This window comes from Mus caroli, chromosome 3 (genome assembly GCF_900094665.2).
Source record: "Mus caroli chromosome 3, CAROLI_EIJ_v1.1, whole genome shotgun sequence".
Taxonomy (NCBI): domain Eukaryota; kingdom Metazoa; phylum Chordata; class Mammalia; order Rodentia; family Muridae; genus Mus; species Mus caroli.
This window is the reverse complement of record NC_034572.1, coordinates 138295532-138305683: the sequence shown is the minus strand read 5'-3', so window position 1 is coordinate 138305683 and position 10152 is coordinate 138295532. Positions and strand designations below refer to the sequence as shown.

Genomic DNA, 10152 nt, shown 5'->3' with positions numbered 1-10152 from the left:
CAGACTGACTTCATTGTTCTGATGGCCTTGCAGCCAGGCCTCTCTACCTCTGAAGATCCTTCCTGCTTCACTTCCCTTTTCCCTTGAGAAGAGACAAAGCCAGGAAAGGCTAGATGACTTCCTGTCCAGCTGTGATTCAGGAGGAAGCTTAGCCACAAACCAGGTGAATAGAAGAACTTGTAGAGACAGGTCCCAGATAGATCCACCCCAGGGTTTCAAAGAAGGCAACTCCTTCGTCATGTATTGTAAGACCTTCCAAGTTCCAAAGGAAGCCAGCGGCTTCCACATTGATCAGCTGACTCAAGGTACCCAGCAGGCTCCCCGTGAATAAACCAGAGGCTTCACTACAAGATGACCCACAGGGACAGCACAGGACCTGTCATTGGGCTGAAACTTGTGACCCTTCTGTTTACCCTAAGTCCAGAACTTCTGTTCCTGGGAGCTGGATTGAAACTGAAAGAGAATGGCTATGATGGATTGCTTGTTGCCATCAATCCCCGGGTACCCGAGGATCTGAAGCTGATTACAAACATTAAGGTGAGTGGCAATTATGCCGTCAATAGCCGATAGTCAATTAATCGACTGATTAATTCAGACCTGTTGCCATCTTTCCAAAGCTAACCCCACCAGGTTTGAACTGGAGCAGTACAGAGCACATTTCCTAAGGACAGTGCTAACAACATGGTTATGGGCATGCTGGCTACATCACATCAATATATATATATGGGTAGCCTGCACTCACAGAGCCTTCGTCCATCTTTCTATTAGTTAGCATCTGTTGCCTTTGGGGTTCAGTTGTTGTTTTCCTATGTGACCGTTCTCCGGAGAGCAGCTTAGAGAAGTAAAAGTGGACTGTGGAAAAGAAAGCCAGATGTTTGAGTGATGGGGGCGGGGCGGGGGGGGAGCATCTTAAAACCATCCTGTGGCATCCCATTTCAAAGCTGGCAGTTCTCAAGGAAGAATGTCAATGCAGGCTGCCACAGAGAAAAATTCTCTCCACTCTCCCAAGTCCTCTAAGATTGTTGGATGTCCATTGTGGCATGGCAAGGGAGAATCGTCACCTACGATCCTATTCTATGGGATCGCCTAAAGTGAAAATAATGTTTTCAAAAGGCGCAGGCCTGAACGTGCTCAAGAGGTGTGACTTAGAGCGGTGTGCTGAAACTTGGGGAGATCATGAGTGCAAGCCCTAACATGTAATCACTGTGCTAAAATCTCTTTCAGGCAGCCATGCAATATCTTTTCCAAAAATGTTTGTTCCTGTGTTTTGGCAGGTTCATTCAAAGCCTGTTTACCTGATTTTCACTGTTGCTTCTGTGGCATCAGGAAAACAAGGATTTTCCATCTGACAGCTTCCCCTCTGTTTACATCTGATGGCTTCCCCTCTGTTTACATCTGATGGCTTCCCCTCTGTTTACATCTGACAGCTTCCCCTCTGTTCACATCTGATGGCTTCCCATCTGTTTGGTTACAGGAAATGATAACCGAGGCTTCCTTTTACCTGTTCAATGCCACCAAGAGGAGGGTGTTTTTCAGAAATGTACAGATTTTAGTACCTGCCACTTGGACGGCTCATAATTACAGTAGAGTAAGACAAGAATCCTATGACAAGGTAAGGACTTAAGATTCTATTAAAAGAGTTTAATTCAACTTGAGGGGGAGAAACTTTCCAAATATACTCTGTCCTTGATACTGGCATAGTGACATGCTATACTGTAAAGAGCATTACTGACAAAGCCCATGGGCATTATCTCATAGACCTTCTTCATTCATGAGAAAGGCAAGAGAGAAAAACAGAAACATAATAAATAGGTGTGACTTATTCAGCCGCACATTAAGCCAGATGCCATTGCTGATTCTGCTTCTCTGGGATCTCTCTTCTGTATTACACACGTTCCTGCCTCAGTTTTTAGAGGAGGAACAAGAGTCCACTTTACCCTGGTAAGGGTGAGCAGGGACCTGAAGAATCCAACTCTAGTGATCTCCATTTTCATCGTGTCGTTCACAGACACATCCGTGCTCAGAGAGCCACCCATGCCTGTAAAAATGCAACTGTCTTCTCATGACATGGTATAAATCAACAGACTTTGCCCTTAAATAACGTGATTCCAAGGAGAAAAGAGAGAATGGAGAAGGAAAAAAAAAGGTTGAGTGGCTCCATTTTCTTTTCTAACCACAAAATAGCTTAACCGTAAAGAATGCTAATAAACTGCAGATGATCTATAAATGTACATTGGTATGCACCTATGAATACATGCTAACACACTTTGAAAATTACTATGAATTAGAGCCCACTGTATGAGAAGAGCTATCTGTCACTTGGCATAAAATTTCCTCAGATTGTTTTAATCCTTTCCTTCCCCATGAATATTCCTTCAGAAATTGAATGGCTCAGCAGTGTAGAATGTAGGCCAAAGGCACAAAGATGTCGAGAGCCTTACAGAAGCGTTTGATTTTCCACCAGTCAGGAGCATTTGACAGAGTTTGCCATGGAGATAAGTAGGGGGCAGGAACAAACTGAGGAAACTAGTGTTCACTAAGCTGCTACCTTCCATTGAGGCATTTCTACATCTATTATCTAATTCCTATGCAATCTCAAGACCGTTGTTATCACAAATCAAGAATTCACTTATGTGAATGCCTCATACAAGGTAAGGGCTCTGTTCCATGTAAATAAGTAATAATTATTGATCCACAATTTGAATGTCTATTTAATGTCAAAATCCTTAGTGTTGGCACCACACTGTGTAGTCTCCATAAAGATTACATTAATGAACTTGTCCTTAGAGATAGTCTTAGAGATAGCACAGGACAAGACCAGGTTGTCAATGGCAGTGCCTTGATCTTATGGGATTTCTAAGTACAACATGTGCGATATGACCATATGTTTGCATACCATTTACATTAACCTCATAATGTCAATTACACAAACATAAGGTGATTGAGCCTCTACAGAGAGACATTGCTGGTTATGGCCAAGGTGAGGACATGCAAGCCCTTTGTACATCCCACCTTGCAATGCTCCTAGCTTCCAACAAATATAGGGTAATTATTATGAAAGCTACTTGTGCTCACTAGAAAGGAATCCTCAAATGTAGAAATATAGAAAATAGAAATGAAAATATATTCCCTCAGTGGCACACAAGACACACAACACTTGTAATCTATATAATTATGTCAAGTTTACCTACTTTTAAATTTTTATCTATTTTTAGTGTTTAGGACAGGATTTGACTATGTAGCTATAGTGGTCCTGGAACTTTCTATTTAGGCTGGGCTAGTCTCGAAGTCTCAATCCTCCTGTTTCAGCTTCCTAAGTACTAGGATTGCCAAAGTGTGCCACCACACCTGGCTCCCTGTCCCTATCTTCACTGAGCATCATCCTTACCTTCTGAGGGCTGCTTTGTGACAGCTGTCACCCTTTCTAAAACGAGAGGCACAATCATGTGCACAAAGTTTTGTTGCCTTAATGTCTAGATGAGTAAGGCTTACACGAGCTTTGAATTTAAGATGCTGCATTTTAACAGTAGTAATTGAAATGTTCAGGCACAAAGCAAAACATAACTCACTCGGAATGATACCATGCTCTTATTAGTTATGGAAATGAAAGACGGGGCTAAAGAGAAACACTGTCCTTTCACTTGCACTGACAGAGTAACGCGCAGACAGAGAGTGGCTCTAGGTCTTTGCCGTGCAGTCCTGGAGGGTATGTAAATACTATTAAATCTTCTTGACTTCACAGCTCTTTATAGTGTTATGATATCATAACTTTACAGTAGTGATGTCTGAGAATATGGGAGGGGAATAAAAGAAGGTAAGAAGTTCCATAGAAGACAGGATAAACTTTTTTTTTTAAATCTTTCTGAAAGTGCCAAAGAATTTAGCCAGTATTTAGCTATCAGAATATCCAAACTCTTAACTACCAGGCATTCCTTTAATTTTTAATCTGCTTTTAAATCATGCATACACGCCTACAGTAAAATTACTGTTTAAATTTCCTTAAAATGCATTTGTTTTAATTCAGGCAAATGTCATAGTGGCTGAGCAGAGTGAGGAACACGGAGATGACCCCTACACCCTACAGCACAGAGGGTGTGGGCAAGAGGGGAAATACATCCACTTCACCCCCAGCTTCCTACTCAACGATGAGTTAGCCGCAGGCTATGGCGCGCGAGGTAAGTTCAGCTCATACGCGAAGGTATGAGAGTTTGTGCTCCGGGCAGAAGAGACCTCTAAAACCTGCAACCTGTCAAGGACTTTCCATTCTAGCTAGAAGAGGTCACATGGCCATGGAACGGGATGTACAGGATGAGCTGGGAAGACCACAGACCAGATTAGGTCCAGAGTAGTGCTCTGGGAATTCAGTGAAGACAACCAAGCCAAGGGTGGTCAGCATATGTCTCACAAAGGAGAGGGTTAGCATTGTTTTCATTAATGGAAAGAAGAGAGGGCAGGGAGTGTGGGAAAATGCAGAGGAACGCATGGCTTTGAGGGAAGCCTTTGACCCATTGTCAAAGCAGAGCTTGGGTACAAAGGGAAATGCCAGCGTGCACCCCGCAAGCAGGTGGTGTGAGCAGCCTGGGATATCCACACTATGAAGTCCCCACTGAAGGTCATGCATACGGAAACAAACGCACCACATAGCTTTCAGGAGATGTCTCCGTGAGGGAATTCTGGAAGTGGGGAGCTACATGGGAACACTATGTGGATGTGCTCGGGAGGCTTGAATGAAGGAGGTAAAGAGAAAAGGATCAGAGCTGGAATACAAGCAACACAGACTGGCCACGCCCAGACACTCTGAAAGATCTCACTGATAATGTTTTCTTATGAAATCCTGTTGGCCCTGAGAGGTGAGTGGCCCAGCCTGTAGGAGTTCTGAATGGCTGGCTGCAGAGTAAACGTCAAGAGGTGTGTGCAGAGGCACTAAGAACAAGAAAGTCACTGGGAAATAGGGTGGAACGTGGAAAGGGGAAGCCACGGCTGGATTAGGCAGGAAGATGGCTAGGAGCAGCGGACTGAATATAGAGTGTCTGGCTGTGGTCAGATATGGACATCTGGAACTCAGGAGAAAGGTTATGATCACCAGCCTGCAGACTGGCAGGCTGTGTGTGAGCCATGAGGAGACATGAGTGAGAACAGGTCAGCCAGCCCAGGGCTAGCTCTAATCTGCAACTTTAATTTTGGTTCAATTTTAAATCGAACCTTTCAAATAGTTTTATTTTTTATGAAATTTAAAACTAGGTAGGTTTTGTATCCCTTCTAAGCAAGCAGGAGTAAAAACAGCCACGGGAGGCTGGGTCTGGCATAGCCTTGGTGGGGACAGAATGACATGGCTCCTGCCCTCGGAACAGGGCCAGTATGCAAGTGTTGATGGAAAAGGATGAATTATAAGAACAGCTTCATGAATCTAAAGGGACGAAAGCAGATGCACTGTGAGCCAACTTGGCAGAAAGATACTAAGGGAGGAGATAAAAATATTTAGGAAGTGGTGGTCGCAGGATACCCCACCCAGCTAAGTATTTTTGTTTATCCTTACAAAGACAGCAGACTCCTGAGTGCAGGGTGGGCCTGGAGCAGAGCATGGTTAGGTTCACGTGTGGTAGCAATGGTAATTTCAGGGTGGGGTCCCACCCAGCTAGCTTATCATCTGTGCTGACCAGGGGCAGGCAGATCTCTGAATTCCTTTGCAATGTTAAAAGAAAATGTGTGCTTGCTGTCTTCTAAGAATTAAGGGGCTGGGGTCACAGGATGCGGATTCACAGGATAATCAAAAGGAAACCTGGAGTAAACGACTGGACTGATATGTAAAATAAAAGAGCGGGCTTATGGTCTGCAGGAGATGGGCTATCCAGAATTATTATTATTATTATTTATTATTATTATTACTATTGCGAGACCTGTTTGGAGAACTGTCTTGAGCAGAGAATATAACAAGAGAAAGCTGTCTGGAGATGTCTCGAGCAGACCCTAGGCCACCAGTTTGGACCCACAATTTGACTTGGAGTCATTTGTTTCCTTCACAGGCAGACATCCCTTCTTGCAGAACCCCTCTCCAAGCTGACACTGGTCCTGGGCAATAGGACATTTCATAAAGCTTTTAAAAATTGGCTTTTCCTCCCTTCTGAGTGGTAACAGAGGTGTGTCCTCTGCTCTGGGTCTGCAGAGGATTCCATCAGTGCCTCTAGATCCGAGTCAGTCCGCACACACTTTCTCTTAATACTGTCAGCGGCCACTGTTTCCTCCCAAGATGCAAGCATTGCACAATGTGCCACAGCACAAGTCACTACAGCAAGCAGTCCCCAAGTTACAGAATGTAAACTAACTCAGAGGAAAAGGGGCCACGTGCTTTGTTTTGGGAAGGGGGTTGACACGGCAGCCTTCCAAGGAGAATAACTAACTTCTGAGCCGAACTTGGAAGGAAATCTAAGATTAGAGAGGACAAGATAAACCTGTGAAGGGTTTGATGGTAAAAATGAGTTTCCCGGAAGCAGAAGGGTTAAAGTTGGGATAAAAGAGAAGAGAGCATGGAAGCTGGAGAGGAAGTGGGTCCTGTGATCTCTGGCCCTCTCTTCTTCCCGGGTTCCTAGGTCTCAATCATGGCTGTAGACTGGGAAATGGCCTGCAAGAGAGCAAGCACGCTTGGGCACAGCTAAACTTAGGAAAGCTTTAGTTGATGGCAAGAATATGTTTTTTCCCCTTGAAACTAAGTCCTAAACCTACTGAGCTGCATGCTTGAAGCTGAGTAAGAACTTGTTAAACAGCTTCAGTGAGGGAGAGAATGTGGTACGCCCTGCCACTTCTGTCAAGTGGATGATGTCTAGCCGGCTTGGGAGCAAATGTTTTTCATGCTCCCCTTCTCTGATGGTAGGAGATGAGGTAGAAGGGAATGGGGAGAGAAGTAACCCAAATTTCAACTCTTTGGAAGTAGAGTATGATGGAGTGATACTGTCTTCACTGACCAGCAAGGCCTGTTGCTGAGATTTTAGGCACTCAAAAAGCTGAAACCCTCTCTTCTCCAGGCAGAGTGTTTGTCCACGAGTGGGCCCATCTCCGCTGGGGTGTGTTTGATGAATATAACAACGACAAACCACTGTACGTGAATGGACGGAATGAGATTCAAGTCACCAGGTCAGTGGTTTCTCTCCTATTTAAACTAACTACTGATTGGGTATATTGAATATTTTAAAAACTAGAAGAAAATATTTGAAGGTTTTTTTGTTTTGTTTTGTTTTATTATGGTAAGTAACTGGACATAGTGACACATGGTTATAAAGTTATAATCTGAGCTTTAGAGAAACAGAGGCAGGAAGACTGTCACAAATTCAAGGTCAGTTTTGTCCACACTGTGAGTTCCAGGCCAGCCAGGGCTATGTAGTAAGAGCTTGTCTCAAAAATGTAAAAATTAAAATAATTAATGAGAAGGTAGGTATTTTTGTCTTGATTTAATTATTGTATGACATAAAAATAAGTTAATAACCACAAGCCCGTAAAGCAAGGAGTAAATTCTTTCATTGTCGATTTTGATTTTTACTGAGTTTTAAAATGGACAAATGTTTATGCGCTTCAAATATGAACAGTAAAACGTTCTATCATTTGCCATCTTACTTTACACTCTTTTTATTCTGCTTCCTCTTATCACTTTGAATAACCATCTTGATTCACTTCCTATTTACCTTGGCTCTTCAAGAAAATTCAAATAAACACGAATATATATTTTTCTCATTCTTTTAAAAAATAATTTATAGTGTTCCATTGTGTGGTTATGATATAACTTATTCAAACAGTCCCCTCTTGCAAGACACGAAGATTAATAGCCACCTTGTGTGATTGTCAGTATCTCCGCAGCCCATAGCCCCATACACATGCTATGTTATAGTTATGCATAGAAATCCATACATTAAAAAGCTTTGGAGGATTCAGAGTCATGGGCTGTTCAGCTCGTAGATACAAACCATCGGTTTCATTTTCATATGACACCATTTCTCACTCACATAGTAATGTTTGGAATATTTTTAAGGAAGACAGAATCTTTCCATAGATCACCATTATGGATTTGTTCTCCCTGAAGTCCAGTGGAGCGCTGATTCAGGATGTTGCTGGCCTAGTGCTTACTCCCCCAGAGACCCTCTAAGTTTCCCTCCACCTTGTCTCTCCCTGCTTGCTAAAGATTTTGGCAATACGGAATGCTTGTCCAAATTCAAGGCTTTAAAATCAAATGGAGGGACTATATTTCCAAATTAATGTATTTCCTGAAGAGAACATTAAAAAATATTTATACATGACTACTGAGCTATAATCCTTAAAAATTATTAGAAAAGATAATCAAGAAAAAACCATGTATTTCTAAAGAGACCCAGTTCCTAGTTTCTTATCCACTTTCAGGTGTTCATCTGACATCACGGGCGTTTTTGTGTGTGAAAAGGGCCTCTGCCCCCATGAAGACTGCATTATTAGCAAGTTTTTTAGGGAAGGATGCACATTCCTCTACAACAGCACCCAGAATGCAACTGGATCAATAATGTTCATGCAAAGTTTACCTTCTGTAAGTACATCCTTGGGACGACAAACTCCTTCCTGTAAGCTGCCACTTCTTTCTCAGATGCACAGATACGTCTAAGTATGTAGAAGGTGGAACTGTTATTTGCTGGAAGCCTGCTCCAGCTGGGGAAGGGACCAAAGTGGGATGCAGCTTTGGACGAGGGCTGAAGACTTATAATTTTGCTATTTGTTTCTGGCAAAACAACTAAAACCATCTCTTAAAACTCCTAAAAATTATTTGAATCAAATCAGGAATACTATAAAATCATTAATTCATCTAAACAGCATTCATTTATGGACGTTTATCTTTGTTGAATTTCGGGAAATCTGCCCAATAGAGTGGGCTTGTGCCCAGGAATCATTAGATTATGCAATGGTGATAGGAAAGGCATACCAGGAGTAAGAAGCAGTCCTGAGATGAAATCTCTGAAGGTCCTGCAATTCAGAGCTTTCTCATTGCAGCCAAGCAAAGCGGTGGGCCAGCTTTAAGAAAATAAAACTTATTTGCCTTTAGTGTTTCCTAGATGGCTCCTGACAATTAAGAGTCATTAGAGCCCGAGGAGCGACAGTCCATTTAGTCTTTATCTTATATATTAAAAAAAAAAAAGTCAGGGGCTGGAGAGACGGCTCAGTGGTTAAGAGCACTGACTGCTCTTCCGGAGGTTGTGAGTTCAAGTCCCAGCAACCACATAGTGGCTCACAACCATCTGTAATGGGACCCCATGCCCTCTTCTGGTGTGTCTGAAGACAGCTCCAGTGTACTACACGTATACATAAAATAAATAATTCTTTAAAAAAAAGTCTCCTCCAGATGATAACAAATATAGATTGTTTTGAAAAGCAAAAGTCCTCTTTCCAGGGAGAGTGCTCAATGAGACAACTTTTGAGGTCACGGGATGAGGAGCCATGTGTTGTCCTTCCCTCTCGGTCACCTCTTAGGATGAGATATGAGGTTTTCAAGAATGAAGGAGCCAATGACTACACTCATCTCACCTGCGGTTCTCCTTCCTTTGTTTTCAGAGAAATGTTGTCCTTCAAAAGACAGACAAACTAGCCCAGGGAGGGAGCTGACCCTCAACTCTGCACCTAAATCTTGTCAACTAATATTTCATGTTAACTCACAAAAGATGAGTCTGGACATCCACTTAAAAACTGATATTTATTTATTTATTTATTTATTTATTTATTTATTTATTTATGTCAATTTTTTAAATCAGGTATTTTCTTCATTTTACATTTCCAATGCTATCCCAAAAGTCCCCCATATCCTCCCCCCACCCAATCCCCTACCCACCCACTCCCACTTCTTGGCCCTGGCATTCCCCTGTACTGAGGCATATAAAGTTTGCAAGACCAATGGGCCTCTCTTCCCAATGATGGCCCTGACTAGGCCGTCTTCTGATACATATGCAGCTAGAGACACGAGCTCCAGGGGGTACTGGTTAGTTCATATTGTTGTTCCACCATAGGGTTGCAGACCCCTTTAGCTCCTTGGGTACTTTCTCTGGTTCCTCCATTGGGGGCCCTGTGATTGAACATTCTTTTTTTTTTTAATATTTTTTTATTATGTATTTTCCTCAATTACATTTCCAATGCTATCCCAAAAGTCCCCCA

At 42.6% G+C, this 10152-nt stretch overlaps 1 protein-coding gene across 2 annotated transcripts in view; it reads left to right on the top strand.

Moving 5' to 3' along the window:
• Window positions 1–210: 210 nt before the first annotated feature.
• Window positions 211–10152, top strand: part of Clca2 (chloride channel accessory 2) — a 29441-nt gene continuing 19499 nt past the window's right edge. For both annotated transcript variants that reach the window (XM_021158758.1, XM_021158759.2), the window contains exons 1-5: window positions 211–537; window positions 1475–1612; window positions 4025–4175; window positions 7020–7128; window positions 8383–8542. In XM_021158758.1, coding sequence (XP_021014417.1) covers window positions 352–537; window positions 1475–1612; window positions 4025–4175; window positions 7020–7128; window positions 8383–8542 — 744 coding nt within the window. In that variant the 5' untranslated portion in view covers window positions 211–351. The remainder of the gene's footprint in view (window positions 538–1474; window positions 1613–4024; window positions 4176–7019; window positions 7129–8382; window positions 8543–10152) is intronic.